The sequence below is a fragment of the Folsomia candida genome, unplaced genomic scaffold (genome assembly GCF_002217175.1).
Source record: "Folsomia candida strain VU population unplaced genomic scaffold, ASM221717v1 Fcan01_Sc002, whole genome shotgun sequence".
NCBI lineage: Eukaryota > Metazoa > Arthropoda > Collembola > Entomobryomorpha > Isotomidae > Folsomia > Folsomia candida.
Window position 1 is genome coordinate 6,343,719 of NW_019091194.1, and position 17,847 is coordinate 6,361,565.

Genomic DNA, 17,847 nt, shown 5'->3' on the forward strand with positions numbered 1-17,847 from the left:
CAACTTTTAGTCTTTCGCGGAATCATGATGTCAAACGATGATATTTAACTGGTCAAAAATGATTTGGTGTTACGTACGCATAAAAGACGGGACAAAATAAATATTTCTTTAAGAATTTCAGTCAGACATTTTATTCTGGTCAAAGAATATAATTACTGTAGCTTATCGTAGAAATATAGGAATTATTTTATCGATCCCATGTAATCATAATATAATAATTTTAATCATCATAAAGTAAGACTTTATTAATAATAATATATGAGACGAATAATAGATGTCCAAGATTTTGTGATTTTTGAATCCGTTATTATATAACGGGACAGATATAATAATAAATTAAAGTAAGTCTTTTGTATAATTTTACTATTATTATCTCGATCGTTTTATCAAAATCATCTCAACGTAAAACCGTGTATACTTATTAAATTAATAATTCAAAAATGTAGGAATTCACCAGTTTATCATAAATTATCATTAATGAAGGAACTCGCAAATGTCGTTCAAAAATTACCAAAAATCGTTTATAATCATAACCAGAAGACCCTTCACCATTCACGAGGAGAAAATACTGTGGACGTACATTTTTTAATGCGCTGCTGTAGTCTTTCAAGTCTGAGCTTAGTGCACAACATACATATGTAATTATAGCTTTTAATTATTGTATTATTTTAGCTAGCTTAAAATAGTTCACATTTTAGGGTACAAAAGTAGTACAAGTTGTAGTTACACACGGCATCAAAATTACATTAGGGTACAGTCCTAAAGTCAATTATATATAATAGTTACATATTAATACAAAATCCACAAGTATTTATGATTACAGTACACATGATGGTGCACGATATATAAAACAAACAAAAATTACAAGTGTGAAATAAAATTAGAGAGCTTATCTTCAGCATTATAAACTTATTGAGAGACTATGCAGTATATCCATAATAGTAATAACAGCGCAGCAACAGCTTTCAGCGTGTATGTAAAAAAAGCTGGTTCAATATTCAATAATATGGAATCTTCGTTTCTTGTTTACAAGATTAATTACAAACTGTGCAGCGTACTTAAATTACTTGTAATTAGTTAACACTTAAGTGTACATAAGTTCGTTAATGTTCAAAAGGTTGAGTTCGAGTCAAGATACAGACATTCCTTCAATTAGATTGAGCAATGAGTCGAAATTGTAGTCAAGTTAAAGAGTGCCTTGATTTGCGGAAGGTGGTGGACCTGTTTAAAATTAGAAAGAGTAATAATTATAAAACATCAAATTTGAAATTTTGGAAAATAACTATCAACTAATTGATCAATTAAATGCATTACCGATAGGCCCAAGGTCAGTATTGTTCTTGAGAAAGTACCTGCAATAATAATTGAAAAGGTTTTTAATTATCAGTTACAAATGACTAATAAGTTTCATATATGTAGAATAATTAAATCTTCTTACTTTTCGAGTTTGGCAATAATGTGCTTCCCATAGGTATACTTTCTACAAGAAGAATAGCGCATTATTTCGATTGACATTATCAATTTTTTATAGTTAATAAATAATATTTGTATTAGCCTATTTACTAACCGTAGCTGAGCTAAATGTGGACGAATACGTTGCATCAACATTTTTCTTTGAGAAGGCTCTGCCACATCAATCATTTTCTGCACAACGTAGTTAGCATACTGGTCTTTCATCATGATATTGAGGGGGCTGGTGGTGATACTGCAAAATTATTTAGATAACCCGCTTGTAATGATCAATTATTCTTTACAAGTTAAAAACACATTATTTTAAAAAAACCTACCCATTGTCAGTATTATAAGAAGTAACCTCGTCAATGAGAATAGTCTTGTCTTGTCGGCTTGCATAAGTGACGCACTTTTCAACGACGTTGGAAGCAAATTTGTGCTGAGCATAGGGACATACATTTCCCTTCACACAGTTGACGATTTTTGCTTTATCCTCTGGTTTCCCGTGTTCAAGAACGTGCTGTATAACGTAATTGCCATATTGGTCCTTAATAAGCTGCTCAGTTTGAGAGTGAAGTTCATCCAGAATTCCGTTGGTCTGTTCCGTAGTGCAATGTTCCAAGATACGCTGGATTACCCGACAGCCGTATGGATGGGTGGATAGAGTATAAATCTATTTAATCATTAAATCAATCAAATACAAAATCACATCAGACATGTACATGATAGGCTTCCTTGGTTCTTTTAGGCTTTTTGGTTTATATATATGTAAGTATATGTTAATTACCACTTGGCCGTTAAATGATTTGATTATAAAATCCAAGCTTCTCGGGTCAACGCACTCGATACACTTTTGCACAACATGGTTTCCATTCTGGATTTCGATAATAATGATAATAATATAATGATGAAGTTTCAATAGCATGACGGCTCTATTTATCGCATTGTGCAATACTTACCTGGTCTTTGACACATTTAAGCACATGGCCGTCCAATTCACGAACAATTTCTTTTTGTAAATCGGGTCCAATAGATTCCAGTGCCTTCTGAATTACCCGGCATCCGTACATTTGCAATGCAAGAGGAAGTACATGACCACGAATCTTTTGGGCAAGGGCAGCCTTCTGCTCGGGTGATCCAAACTCAAAAAACTTTTGAATTACATAGTTGCCAAATACATCAGTCATGAGAGGATAGGCATGTGCGATAATTTCATTGAACACTAGCTGCTTCTCGGCTGGGGTAGCGCGTTCAAGTTTTTGCTGAATAAAACGAGATCCGTGTTGATCCTATAAATTTTTACCAAATAAATTAAAATTGCAAATTTATTTATCAGTCACATGTATTTTGTAAATACCTGTGAGAACTCAACCATATGATTCGTAATATCCCGCAACTGTAAGTTTGGAAACCGGTTGTTTCGGAAATCTTCCAACAGACGTGACCTTCCACTTGGCTTATCAGAGGCCGATACTTGTCTCCCAATTTTGGGGAACAGGGGTGATGTTGCGCCAAACAGAGCTGAACCTGCCCGAAGTCCTTTATCGCCAACACCGAAAGCAGCTCCATTCATCATTCCAGGAGGAGGAGATCCTGCATGCATCGATAAAATTTATATTATTATTAAGTCATTTGAATAGTCACACATGAAATACTATAATCATTGTCTAAAAATTGAATAATATGAACAAGACTTCCGCAAATAAAGGTTACATAAAAACACACAGTTTGAAGATGAAAAAAGAATATAGAAAGTTGTATGAAAACACAAGTGTTATAAATAGCTTTTTTATTAGTAGTAGTAGACCCACCCAACGAGCCAAAAGGGGCCCATTGTCCCTGATCCGATTCGAAAGAATCTCTTCTAATAGGGAGAGAACCTATAAAAACGATGAAAGAATAGAATGAAGAAAGAAATGGTAAATAAAGGTAAAGCAATCGCGAAATGATTTATGTATCAAGCATTTTACACATTTACATGAAGGGAAAAACACATGTACAAAATAGATACAGGACAAAACAAATGTATGTATCAACACAACAAACAATTACACCAAGATTATCCCAATTTCTAACGATTTTGCTTAGTAAGTACATAATCTAATTATTAAGAGTAATAAAACTTCTGTTGACCTTGTCCCATGTTGGAAGCGTTCAGAGAAGCGGGATTATATGGTTGTGCATGTGCTCCAGGAAATGGTCCAAAGCCACCCGATCCTTGAATTGAGGAATAAATAAACCCAAAACCGTCACCGATAAATAATTTACGCCATTACCAAATAATTAGTAGTTGTATCATTTATAAAATTTGTATGTGCAGGAATCGTAGTAAAGGGTGGATACTTTTGTACATAAAACTTAATCATATATGCAAATATGCGATTGTATAGGAGCATATCAGTCGCACTCGTACTTACCGGGATTATTAACCAGGACTGGTGCCGGAGAAACTAGTCTGAGTGGGGTGGCACCCCTCGCCCCCATCGCAAGCAGGGAACCGTTCATGCTCTCGTAGTAGGCAGGAATCACTTGGTACTGACCTTGGGCATTGACATTTACATTCACGTTCGAAGCCACCATCTCATTTCCTCCAGTGGGGGTCAAGGGACGGCGTTGCTGTTGTGCTCCGATCAATCCGGCTGTAGGGTACAGACCCCATGGGGCCATCCCGTAATAACCCGGGACAACAGTGGACCCTGGAAAATCAGACAGCAACATTATTTTTATTAATAATTGCCGCAAACCTATATATTACAGATGAATCCAAGCGCTACTTGGCAATCCGAAGAGAAAAAAAACATGAAAGAAAAAATAGATAACGAACCATACAACTACTAATAAATAATAAGAGTCGTGACTAATTTGACGACTGTTAATAATAATAATATAATATATTGTATGCTCATATCCGAATTGAATAGAAAAGCAAGACTTTGAATTTTATCATCTAAAGACAAAGCATTAATAACCACAAAGGAAAAGGATTGTTGCGTTGATCTTATCATCGTCGTCTTTCTAATTCAGACGCAATCCTCCAATTCAAATCTTGTAATAATGGTGAACTAAATGAGTGGCAATCATCATGTTCGTGCTAAAAAGTAACCAATCGATCACAAAATCAATTCATTCAAAATTCAGTCCAAAAATGGTCGTGTTGTTGGTTCTCTCGTCGTCCTATCACAGTGAAATCATCTTGATTCATCATCACATGTAGTTGGTTATTGTGCATAGTACTTATTTCCTGAATACATGCATAGTACATACGCAAACCGTACAAATTTCATACAATACGACCTATCTCACAAGTAAGGAGCTCGACGACAACGACGAATGGCGGAGAAATCTTTTCTCACAAGAAAAGCACACATCCTAGCAAATTTGGGAAAATCATACAATAAATCTAGGTCACACTTCACATCCATTGTGACGCATATGCTTATCCTCATTCTTTCTTGCCTTATCTATAATCTTCCTAATCATGCACAATTCTTTTACTATTATCATCGTTATTACTTTAAAAGTACGAACCTGCAGCAATGAGTGTGTACGGCTCTTGCGGATTGATAACATATGGAGCGAGCGGATACCCTGCGGACGGTTGAGGGATGCCAGCTGCAGCTAGAAAAAAGTAACACAAGTGAGATGATGAGTTTAATTTGATTAATTTTCACAAAACAATAAATATTCCAGATAGTTGTTGCAAAATAAGTAATTTGTCACTCACTGAGTTGCTGTTGCTGTTGAAGATACTGTTGCGGCACGAGGGACATTTGAGGATTTCCATTACCAGCAGAACCATTGTGATTGCGGAAGAGCTATGAAAGAAAAAAAATGTAAAAAAATAGTCAGCAAGTCTAAGAAAGTTGGATGTCAAGAGAGGCATACTTGAAGATGGGTATAATATTCGAGGAAATTTGTAATGATACAAATGGCTTCAAGGGACAAGCCATTATAAGATTTAAGTACAGCAAAATTAACATAATTTTTTAAATTGACAAGAGAGGAAGACAAAAAAAGATGAAAATTTGTAATTTTATGTTCAAAAGCAAATATAATAAGAGACCGTGCATACAGCATGTTGTAAAAGCACGCAAATCTAGGCGTATGCGGAGTACTTTGTACATATATTTAACAAATTCATTTTACAATGTTCTCTAGCGATTAAATTAATTAGCTTGGAAGAACATAATTAACAAAAAGACAAACCAAGTCAACGGTCCATCCGAAGCCCAATTGGACAATATTATTAGTCAAACAGGATTATTTGGAATTCACATATTTAGTGGCTTGGCTGATGCGAAATACACCAGCATTTCACCAGAGCAGCAGCAGGCTCACAAAATTTCGAGATAATTTGTTTCCGTCATTAAAATCAAATTACTAAAACTCAGTTCCCAACTTTCAATTCAAATGAAATCTCAATTAGTTTACTACTATTTCTTAAGTAGTACCACAAATAATTGCATTTTTCAAAGTGAGAGAAGAAAAGTTGTCGTTATTCTTGCATCATTATTCGTATCTAATGAGACTGAGCATCTCATAAACGAGGTTATCTGTACATACTTCTTGGATATTTAGCTGTTTAATAAATCAATTTCTAACCATATCAATCAATACAAAAAAACTATGAAAAAAAATTCCGTTATAAATGCACGTTATCAATCACCGCAGTACTCGCGTATATTACTATACGTCATTCATGTCCGTTCTTTCTGCTTGTATTACTTCAATGCATATGTGAGGCGAATATTAATCAGTTTTAATTCACACGAGCTTAATCAAATTATGTTATGTTCAAGTGGTGAAACAAATACTGCTAATTCATGAAAGAAGTAGCCGCTACGAAACTCCAAGACAATAAAGCGTTCATTACACCTGTCTCGGATAATAGATGGTCAACTAATTTTTAAAACAAATAACGGTTAGTTAGCAGAGAAGAACTACACAAGACGCGTTCCTTCCAATATATCATACGTATCATTTATGTATTCACAAAGATCCATCCATGAAATTAGATAGTTGAGAGAAATATAATTTTCCACATTTAGTTTGCACAGCTTGAGTAAAAGCAGGAAAGAAACACAGGTTTGATAACACAAGAGAAAATGTCAACTGTTTTTTTAAATAAACGGGCACATAAGAGAGGAGATATAGAATAGCAAAAAATGTAATTGCAATTTCATTGTTCTTGATCTGCCGTGTGGCTGACTACCTGATAAAATTTTGCAGAAGACCACTTTTTTGGTTATTTAGACCAGAAAATGTCAAAAGCAAATTATACCGTGGACAAATAGTGTTTCACGGAAAATGACGATCGGTTGCATGTATGCTGTTCTGCCTTACACCGAATGAACATTTTGATTTATTGTTAAACACCACATCAAGTATTAATTTCAATCATGCATCTCCGGTTGCGAAAATATCAACAATTTTGAACAAATTTAACAACAGTGTCCACCAACTTTCTCATCCATATCGCTTTGATCCTTAAAGAATTATGTACACACATTATGATGCGAATAATCACATCGTCTTCGCTTAAGTATATTTCAAATCAATCAGTCATCCTTTTACAAAATAAATAAATAAGTTTGTAATCGAATATGCGGTTGGTGATGCATATTGCATGCAGATCAGTTGACATTCTCTTGCAAGTTTTTTCATCTCTTAGAAAAAAAACAACGTAACGTTAGGACGTAATTGAATTAACTTTAGCAATTAGAATAACTAGGCCATTGGATTGAAGTTGAGTTGCAAACAGTCACAGTATAATTCGTCATGCTGTATGTACTATATATTTTCCCTTAATTTAAACTCTAATGTGCACAATACAACAATTCCACTGTTCACTTCGTCATGAGCTAGAGAAATTTTTACCAAATTGAAGCAAGTAAAAGTTGTGGACTTGAAATAGCTCAGTCAGAGTTGCTTGACTTCTGAAAGGGAGTAGTGAATACAATTAACAATGTTGTATTTTTCAAATGAACTAATCTAAATCATTATAATAATGTTGTTGGTAGTACTGCATACATACTTTTTCTGGTTAAAGCAAATTGACAATTGCGGACCCTCATTGCTTATTATTCCGTTTTTACTATTCTTTACTTCTCAACATGCAAAAGTAAACAAATTGCTCAAAGCATAAACTGTTTCTATTGCAAAGATTCGCACCAAGTGAACCCGCTGTTTGCAGAAAATTTAATTAATTGAAATCAATTGTCAAGCTATACATTGTGATAATAATGTTGGTGGAAATGGAGAAATATATAAGAACCAGTTGTGAACGGTAGAAATGCACCGCAAGATAAACTTCAAACCAATAAATAGAATTACAAATTTACGGTCCTGCACCATGGACTGCATAGAGTGCTTAGGTAAATTTCGATTAATTGTAATTCAATTCATATCCAAACTGTCAATGAAGTATACGCAAAGTAAATTAGTTGAAATAAATTCAATTCAAGAATTTATTTTACTGAAGAGAAGAACAGGAATGAATATGAATAATTATCTTTTTCTATCCGAGGTGTGGGCATCAAACATGATTATCAATATTTGAAAAAATATCTACAGAATAGAATTACGAGTATATTGTTGTTCTCCTCATGACTTGCTTTCAGCCACAATTCGCACGTAAATTACATTAGAAAATAAATATTAACCACAAATCGTAAATTCATAAATCAATGTTTGGCTGGTATATGTACGGGAGAGCCACATACCCAATCTTTACCTTTTAAAAATGCAATCAAGTTTTACTTCGCCAGACTTAACATGCACCTATCGATTTCAAGACACAATGACCAAGTGTAAGTAGAGTGCTTACACTGAGGACGAGTTCAGACAATTATTATGCCCAAATACAAATATTATTGGATACACTACGTACGTCACTTGTGATTAAAAACTAAATGCATTGAACTGCATCATCCTGTAGGTGCAGCATCCAAAAAATCCTCCATTTATTCTACCGCAAATGTTTAATTTGACATGAAACGTTGACCACTGCCACCAATTTGCTCGCCAGTAATTTACAACAAAGATGATGAGTTGGGTATACTGGGATTGGGTTGAGAGATTTGTTGAACCGTAAGTAAATGATGTGAGTACATGCAGGCACAGTAATATAATAAACTTCCGGATCTCAATCAGAAATCAAACCAAGCAAAGAAAACCGGTTTTTAAGAGAAAAGTTACCCAACCCAAATATAAAAATTGAAAAATGTTATTTCTACCATAATCGGCACCATTTTCCTACTAATAATAAAACTGTACAATTAATGTATAAATAAACGTAGGATAAGGGTGTGAATACCTTGATCAAGTCCTTCGGGGTGAGAGGACTGATGGTGTTGTGTAGCCCGATAAAGCGTTTTGTCACCAGCTTCATATTTTTATATGGTATAATATAATTCCAATTTGTACACAGTAAGTTACAGTCGGCAGTAATTAATAGTGCGGATTGGAAGTAGATATATAGCGAGTATTCATAATTATTGTTAATGATTAAAAAATCTGGTAAGTAGACAATACCAAGTCAAAAAATTTACAAATGATGGCTATAATTTTGATAAGTAATTTTTGTACAAGAGAATTACTGTAAAAAGTTGTGCACTAACAAAACAATGCAACATTTTAGTTTTGTACATTTCCTGTACAGACATTTGTACACAAATGGAGGATGATGAAAACTTACAGTACAAGAGTAGTAGATATGTAAAGGTAATGTCAGAAATAAATTCAAGACCACGCGACAAAAAATATTGTTGAATAGTGTTTATCACATCACAAATCCATATTTGCACGGAAGAGGCTTATCCCAGTATCAATATCATTCGTTCGACTTATCAGCAGTCTCTATATTATTGGCAGCACACACCTTTGTCAATATTATTTCTTAATTCGACACTACACACGTACACAGCTAATAATAAATTTCAAGAACAGACGACGAAATGACGACGCCACCAAATACTGATTCCAAACCCCAATGGAACATTCGCTCCAGCAGCAGCAGCAGTTTATAAAGTCAGTCTTGCAAATGGAAACGGTTCCAAACTTTCAACTCCAACCTTATGCGACAGCAAGTAAATGAGCTTAACAAGCTTAAACGATCTTAATGCGGTTAATCACTCCCTCCTCAGTCAACATATAACAACGCTCCCTTTTAAATTGTCTCAATTAATTTAGTATATTCACTTCTTCCCTTCCTCTCTCTCACTCCAACAACACGAAGTAATTGAAATAAATAGAAATCAATAACGATATATGTATGAATCAATTGTATCATTTTCCTTCTTATGTTTAGAACACAATGACATGCAACAACCTGTTCCTACCCTTATTTTCTCTAACAACCAACTAAATCAAAACGACATGTCTGCCTTCTCCCACGATCAAAAACAGACTGCTAAAACTCTTGTGATTTTTAATCTGCACGTTGCATGCCATGCAATCTCAATCAGAATTCATAAACATTCAACACCCAGCTTGCATGCAACAGCAGCAGCAACAGGTTTACTTCTTTTCTTAAGCAGAGGGATTTGCAGGCAGGCAGCAACATTTGCAAGTGCATATGTACATGATACAAGATGGAAAGAAGACGAAGAGAGGATGTTGAATATTATGCTCCACAATATATACATGTAAAGGACGAGCCGAGAGGAAAGGAAGACGGAAGACTCAAGTCATTGTCCGACCAACACGATCGTCAAATCAACTTAAAGTAACTACTTTTGGAGATGATGAACATTGCAAAAACTAAGAATGTTCGTATGTAATATGTGAATGGGAGAAGGAGTGATGATGGATCAATCTTTATATATCTATTTTATGGGACGGGTTTCCTAAATGCATCCGTAAAAAGCAGGTGAAATGTAATGTGACATTAATTAGATTACAATTCATGGTAATGGTGAAGGTGTACGTTTATACTTATGTATGTAGCTACTTCAGAGTGCGAACCAATAACGCGTGATTGATATACATGTCGTCAGAACACCACACCCCAACCAGATCAAATGAAACGAAATAACAGCTAATTGTTCGCTTTGGTAAACTAACCACCAGGAACGAAATCAAGTCCACTTACTTCTTAACTAGTTACGGAGGAATTTGCTGATGATCATGATAAGCGTAAAAAGCAAAATTTGATTCGCTACATTCCAATTTCATTAAGAAAATGTTGCATAGACATGTCAATCCAAATATAATAACTAGCCGGATTTCCTACTAATATAGGAATGAGGCAGTCAGTAAATCATAAAATATAATGTGCGATTAGTTGCAAAGATGCTAGTTTCATATTGTGGGAACTGGACCATCTAAAACAAAGGAAACGGTTCTTCTTACGTTTCATGCAAAACCATTAAACCTACAACATATAAAAATAATGAAATGATGAAGAAATCACGTAAAATCAATAAGTCCACTATCACAAAAAGTACACCGATAAACCAAATTTAATGCTGTTGATGAGTTTTACAGTAAATGGAGACCTCAATTTGACCCCAGCTTCACCTTTATATAATAAAATAGTAATGAACTAATTTCAAAGGAAAGGAAACAAGTTCAATGTTAGTCAGTGAATAAGTCTGCTCACGGCAAAAATCCTCAAGTGGTAGTAAAATAAATAAGTTATAGGGGAAATAAGTGCGAAGAAATTAAATGTACTGCCATGTCACGTTTTCTTTCTCCTCAGAGTTCGTGTTACTTATCATTGTTAGCTTTACTTGTTGTCTGTATAAAGTAAACTGACTTGACTTGTTCACTTTACCTCGATTTTACGTATTATCATTATCATTCTACTGCCACCATTACACTGAAAGACGAGTGTAATTGGACGTGAGGTTTTTACTGAAAGTCGATATCACCTACTTTTGGAAGCAAAAGTCTTGAATGGAGATGAAAAATTTATTTTTATTAAAATCATTGAACAACATTATAGTAGACAAATTTATAATGAATTTGACTAATGATTTTTTTTTGCAAAGATAGTCCAACGACAAATTCAGTCTACATCAACTTTTATTGGGTAAAAAACTAATGCAATTTCCATTTGCAAATCGTAATGACCAATGCAACAAAAAATACAAGCCTTACGCATCACAAAAAAATAAATCATTAAACAGATGTAGCATAAGCAATCTTTGTGTTAGCATTTGCATATCGTCGAGAAGATTCGTTCTAACAAAATTCCAAGACTAAAAATCTTTGAATGTTTGTTTGAAAATGGTAGTCTTGGTTTGAACTAATAACTTTGGGATGGGATCGAACAATGTACAAAAAGCTACATTTCGCAATCAAACAAGAGTTCATTTTCGCAATGTGTAGATGGAATGATGCAAATAAGAAGAAATTTTTTCTTGTCCAAGACGAAGATTAAACAAATTAATACAATAATAAGGAAATGCTGCTTAAATAAGATAACTTGGGCATATGGTGCATGATTTAAATAATATATGATTGACATTATTTAAGTTCTGTTGGGTAATGTGACCAAGAATAAAAAGTATAAAAGGCGGACGCGATTCTGACCTGTTGTTGGTCATACGGTTGCATAACTCCTCCATGATGTTGAGGATGAGGGACCATGTGATGATTCAGTCCAGCATAAGGGCTCTGCTCAAATCCCACACCGACGCCCATTCCACCTGGCGCTCCCACCCCTGCATAAACCATCAGAAGTTGTTTAACTTCAATTTACAAAATCCGTGATAGCACATTAGTATTGTATATGTTATATATATTTATTGTGACCTGCAGCAGCAGCAACAACGGCCTGTTGTTGCGCCTGGACGGATGACGGATCCATCGTCATTTCGAACCCATCTATATGTTGTTGATGCTGATGTTGAAGATTTTGTGCATGATTTTGCATTTGTTGTTGATGCTGATGATTTTGAAGGGTTTGGATTTGACTGGCATGGTGTCCATTAAGGTTCATAGCCATCATTTGAGCATGAAGAGATTGGGCTTCGTCTTGTGTCATACTTTGGAGACCTTTCTCCTCCTGCACAAAGACAATATAGGTCATTATTAATCCTTAATAATTAATTCGCGTTTGAATTTGATTGATTAAGCTTATTACAAACCTGAGGTTGAGGATGATGACCATGCATGTGGATGGAATGAGATGTAATTTGTTGCATGGTCAAATGTTGCTGTTGCAAATGTTGCTGTTGTTGTTGTTGCTGCTGTTGATGATGGTGCTGCTGTTGTTGTTGGGCCTGTTGATACTGTGCTAATTGATGTTGATGGTGTTGTTGTTGCTGCTGCTGTTGGTGGTGGGCGTGGTGGTGATGGTTCTGCATTCCAGACATGTCTTCCCCCATTCCATTCTGCTGCACAACGACGACCCCATTCTCTACGTCTTTCTTCACTTTCTCGTTTTTGTCTTTCTCGTCCTGATTAAAATAGAAAGCAACATTAAATCAAGTTTACGGGCTGTGCTGTAATTTGATAACAATCTTACATTAACAAGGTGTCGCATGGGCATCCTGCTATCCAGATCTTTTCCGGTGGGCGAAGCCCCCAATACGTACTCCACCATTTTAGCTCCAAGTCCTCCAGTCTCGTTAGATCGTGGGGAGAGGATCAAAGTCCCATCTGTAAATCCGCCCTGTCTTCTCGTCATTCCAAGTCCACCCGTAACTCCGTGATGTTCTGTGAGAAAGGAAATACAATTATTATGACTATTTTCTTAACATATCATGTAATACTATCTCAACACAAACCAGTCTTATCAGAATTACTATGGTTGGAATAGTATCTCATTTTCACAGAAGTCTTAACTTTCATGGCGATCTTCTTCTCCTTTTTGGGTCTATCAACACACTCGTCTGAATATTTTGTTGAAAAACGCGGAGATTATTTAGAAATGTTATTGAATTTATATCATTGAATTCACACCACTGACTTTGTAAGACGCTGACGATACTTGTTAATTGTTAAAAGAGCAATAAGAAGGACAGAAAACACTAGATAGAATATTACAAAGATTGACTACAGGGAAGAAGAAAAGAAAGATAACACGACGAGAAGAAAGAGAGAAGAGAAGGAACGACAAAGACAACACCCTATCAACTCACAGTCATCAACGAACTGAAACAAACTCGGAATGGAATAAAACCAACAATTTCTTGAGTTAGTAAAAGTAAGGTCCGAATTGAGCCAAAAAGCTTAGGCGTTGTTTATTACCACAGATTTGCATGTGCTCTAATCATTATCATGTTTATTAAATTCTAATATTCAAACAAATTGGCCAACTAACCAACGACATGCACCGGTGGTTCGTATCCTTGTAAAACTAAACTTATCCAGTATTCCTAGCTTTATTTGACTGCATATTGAGTCAGATCCTTCAAGGACGATTTTCTTTCTTTCCTCCAACGACAATGACCTCACAAGGAAAGTACTTACCTAACGACAAGTACAACACGGTGCAATTTCCTTATCAGAATACAGCGAGTCAATGCAATGCAAACAGAATTTGCGTTGTATTTTTGCATATGGTTATGAATGAAGAACAAAGAAGAATAAATTCTGCCTAACTTTGATTTGCTTGTAAAACTTTTAGTTGAACATGCTGACGATGTATGTTTGTGAGTAAAACTAACTAAACTACATATATTTTCTTTTCCAGTCAAAGTCTAAACACGATTATTATTTGCTTCCAGAACGTCTGAAACTTTTATCTTATGTATATCAATAATAGCTGATAACAAATGCAAAATTTGGAGATAGCTACAGATACACAATATGTAACGAAACAAAAATTACAATAATCCCAATGAATGATACTTTGGTCGGAATCCCCTATCATTTCTCCCTAGGCAAAATAACTTTTCCATTTGTCTTATCAAAATAAATGTGTCTACATATTCAATTCTAATCCCAAGGCTAAGTATGTCGTAACGTCCTAAGATACTATTAATACTCTAATTTCAGAGGTTAGATTGGCTCAAAATTTAGAGAAACATTTCTACCAACTAAGAATTATGAAACTAAGATGAGAACAATGGGTTAATCGCAATCTTACAATCTGAAGCTAAATTTTAGGAACATGTATGCATTAATATGCCAACTGTGCTTTTTCTCTTCCCATATTCTTATAATTTCAATTCAATATGAAATTGACAAAAATATGATATATGGTAAGCCATTGAATACCTGAATTTGGTGACCACGTGTCATTCCTAAACTGCCACCCTCCCATTAATTTGTCTTCTTTAGCATTCACGTTCACGGTACCCGGCGGATCTCCAACTTCCCACAACTTTTTGGTCGTCAACTGCAATTAAAACAAAACACAACATACATTAGTAATACTTCACAATTAGCCGTTACAAATAATTCACCGTCGCAAAAAAATACCATCTAACTAAATACTGGTTCATTCAAATCCTTTGAACCCAAAATATTGTAAACTAATTCTTTCTGTATTATTATGTCTTCGCCAAATTAGCAAGAAATCGTATGCAAAGTACATACCACGTCCATGTCCTTCATGATGCTCGTGTGAATAAAAACTGGTCCGTAACTTTAAATAGAGTCGACCAACACCGCAAACAATTGAGTTTGTGGATTTTTTAAACGAAATCTCCTCCTTCAAAACTTCGAATTCACAGGCAATTTTTTAGTCAGTCTTCTTAGTATTGCTTGAATCAACAATTTACTTCTGTCAATTAGTAGTTATTTTATTTGAATCTCTCTGTTTACCGAATAATTCGAAACTATTTATGATTTAGTGACTATCTTTACAAGTTATAGTGCACAACGAGGACTAACGAGATAGCTATTAATATGCCAATATGTACAATTAGCAATGTTAATTGTGCTACAAAGTGATAGTATTATAATTATTTATTGTTAGTTTGGTGGAGACTTGGAGATCGCGAGGGTGAGAAGCAAAGAATGGGAGACGCCGTTCGATGGTTGAGAGATGGGATCGTGGTTCGCTCTCTTTGCTTCTAGCTCGATGGTTTTCCACTGACTCATTGTCAGTCATTATGCAAAAGAAGAGTCCCCCTTCTCGGTGTCCATCGCGGATTCCGTGCAGTTCGTCTCATACATGCAAACTAACATGAATTACGTAGCATAATATGCACTCTGATAACCACCGGAATATGTTTAAAAATCAGCATTACATGCATTTTGGGGTTAGAAATGGCTATTTTTTTAGTTCATGTCTCGATTTTCAAAATTGTCATTTACTATTCATTCAATTTGTGCATATAATGTGGAAATGTACAAATGATAACGCCAAAATATTATGTTACCCTCTAAAGTGCATTACTTGTTGGCACAATGTTTACATGTCCAGCATTACCGAGACCATTTATTTATTTGATACGGACTGATGATATGTATTTTATTATTAAAGCACACAAAAGATAGGTACGCAGCAATCTGTCCAGCCAGTCCTCCGTGTAGTGTATGTAATAGGTAAAAATAAGTCAGGCTGTATGCCAGGAATTGGTGTGGTGTGGTGGATATATAACTTTAGATAACCTGTGCAATCAACCTAGATAAACCTCTTCAAGGAAAACAAACAATAACAATATAATGAAAATAAACCCTGACTTCCGCATGCGTCAGTAGCCAATATATTTCATATTCAATATTTGATAGGATGTGATGATGTGTGACACATCATGTGTCACTAAATCGTACAATGCATACAACCTATTTATTTGAAAAAGGACAATTTTGATTTTAAACAGTTCTACATAGTTGAATTGGTTTGTTAAAAAAATGCCAGCACTATGAATGTGGCCCTTTCTCACAAATGAAATGGACACAGATGTGGTTTGGTTTTTACACTTGAGACTTGAGATGTGATATGTCCTTAGTACTTTTTTTTTAGTATGTCGTATGTGGTGAAAAAATGTCTATGACCATCACATTACTTGTTCCTTAGGTAAAATGACGACCGATCGCATTACATAAGACCTTTTTCATGTCACCTAACCATTGCAAGGATGGAGTTTAGGCTGGAGGCAGGAAGGACCCCTCATGCACACATTTATTTACTATGGACGGACTTCTGCTCCTTTATCTTCTCACGAAAAAGAACGAAATCATGATGGGTCAACCAGACCAGAGAGAGGAGGATATGGCAAGATGGGATGGTTCGAAAGTAGTGTTGGTTTGGTGATGATGAGAGCTTGACTGTTTTTGCATTAGTTGCATCTCTTTCTTTGTTCTTTTCCTTTGTCTCAAAGCAGAAGCGCAATGGATGTCCGACCTCATAGGTTATTTGGAGAAATAAATGAGCTATTATTGTACAAGGATTAATTACTGTTTTGGCTGTTATCTTTCTTTTGTGGTCTTTCAAGATATCTATGAAGGGAATGGGAATGTGAAATGTGAATTATTGCATGCATTAGGTAACGTCGTCATGTCGAGCTAAATTTACTAATGAACCAAATAAATGAATGATTCAAGAAATAGGTGCGCATGTGGGGGTGACGTCTGTATGTGCATTTTGTTTAGTTCTTCATTTATTCTATTGTCAAGATTTCATATTTCCAATTACAGGCTAAATGTGATCCTTTCTATATATCTACATACATATGCACTACATATATCTATTACGAACTTGTCAATTTCATGAATAGTTTCACCCACTCTGCTGACGTCTGTCTACTTTCTCATACTTTCTCTATTTGAGAACAATGCTGGACAGTAAAATGCATCGTAATGTTTATATGTATCGTATAAATCCCGAAACATGTATTCGACCATATGAATAATGGACTGTCTCTATTAATTTTGTCGTTATCAAAATGCACACAAAGTAAATTTCTAGGAAGTGCATATCCTCACCTCTTGAGGGTCACCGGTCCACCGAGGTTGTTTGTTCTGCCCCCCATTGTTGGCAGAGTTTGGTTTGGCTGTTCCAACTGGTTGTTGCGAGGCAGGCCCTTGACCTTGACCCACGGATTGGGATTGCTGTTGCTGCTGTTGCGGATCGAGAGCGACTGCACCCACCCCGAGGGGGAGGAGTTGTTGTTGTGCCGGCATTTGCTGGGGCAGAGGTTGTTGTTGAGGGTGATGTCCGGGGGGAAACATGTAGCCCACCATTGTCACAATTTTACAATTTCTGATATTATTATTATTAGTAGTATAAAGTTATTTTGTAAGAAATTAATGTCGCGTTATTATTGTTCTTTAAGGAATGATTATTATTACTCAATTTTAGAATCTCCTAGAATTTCCAGATTCTTATTATGCTACCCTTTCCTCTTCCTAAGAATTAATTGTCAGTAATCTCTCTGCAGACCTAATTAAATTAGTGCAGTCTTTTGTTTCCGGTAATTTACAGAATGTAATTATCTCATTAAATTTAGTTTTGCAGTCTTTTTTTAATCCTGGCTAATCAGTCCGAGCGAG

The 17,847-nt window shown here is 35.3% G+C and overlaps 1 protein-coding gene across 6 annotated transcripts; it reads right to left on the minus strand.

Moving 5' to 3' along the window:
* Positions 1-115: 115 nt before the first annotated feature.
* LOC110844177 (maternal protein pumilio) lies at positions 116-17,735 on the minus strand. 6 transcript variants are annotated; one of them, XM_022090314.2, is made up of 19 exons: positions 17,281-17,735; positions 14,623-14,743; positions 12,926-13,116; positions 12,546-12,857; positions 12,211-12,463; positions 11,989-12,119; positions 5,177-5,267; positions 4,981-5,070; positions 3,870-4,148; positions 3,586-3,669; positions 3,264-3,332; positions 2,810-3,045; positions 2,412-2,741; positions 2,240-2,326; positions 1,788-2,125; positions 1,568-1,705; positions 1,439-1,480; positions 1,315-1,352; positions 116-1,221 (listed from the first exon to the last, which is right to left on the minus strand). In XM_022090314.2, exons 1-19 carry the CDS (start codon positions 17,536-17,538, stop codon positions 1,187-1,189), a joined length of 3,123 nt encoding a protein of 1,040 aa, XP_021946006.1. In that variant the 5' UTR covers positions 17,539-17,735; the 3' UTR covers positions 116-1,186. The 6 variants fall into 6 exon arrangements, with proteins under 6 accessions (XP_021946006.1, XP_021946009.1, XP_021946007.1 ...); XM_022090317.2 differs by lacking the exon at positions 17,281-17,735 and adding an exon at positions 14,944-15,365; XM_022090315.2 differs by lacking the exon at positions 3,264-3,332.
* Between the last annotated feature and the right edge of the window lie 112 nt (positions 17,736-17,847).

Bases quoted from the DNA above. Each gene is read 5' to 3' on its own strand.
- LOC110844177 (XM_022090314.2), bottom strand. From the start codon at position 17,538: ATGGTGGGCTACATGTTTCCCCCCGGACATCACCCTCAACAACAACCT. The intron at 14,744-17,280 runs GTGAGGATATGC...TTTTAATTGCAG, and splicing joins GGACCGGTGACCCTCAAGAG to TTGACGACCAAAAAGTTGTG. The intron at 1,353-1,438 runs GTAAGAAGATTT...TTATTATTGCAG, and splicing joins ATTATTGCCAAACTCGAAAA to GTACTTTCTCAAGAACAATA.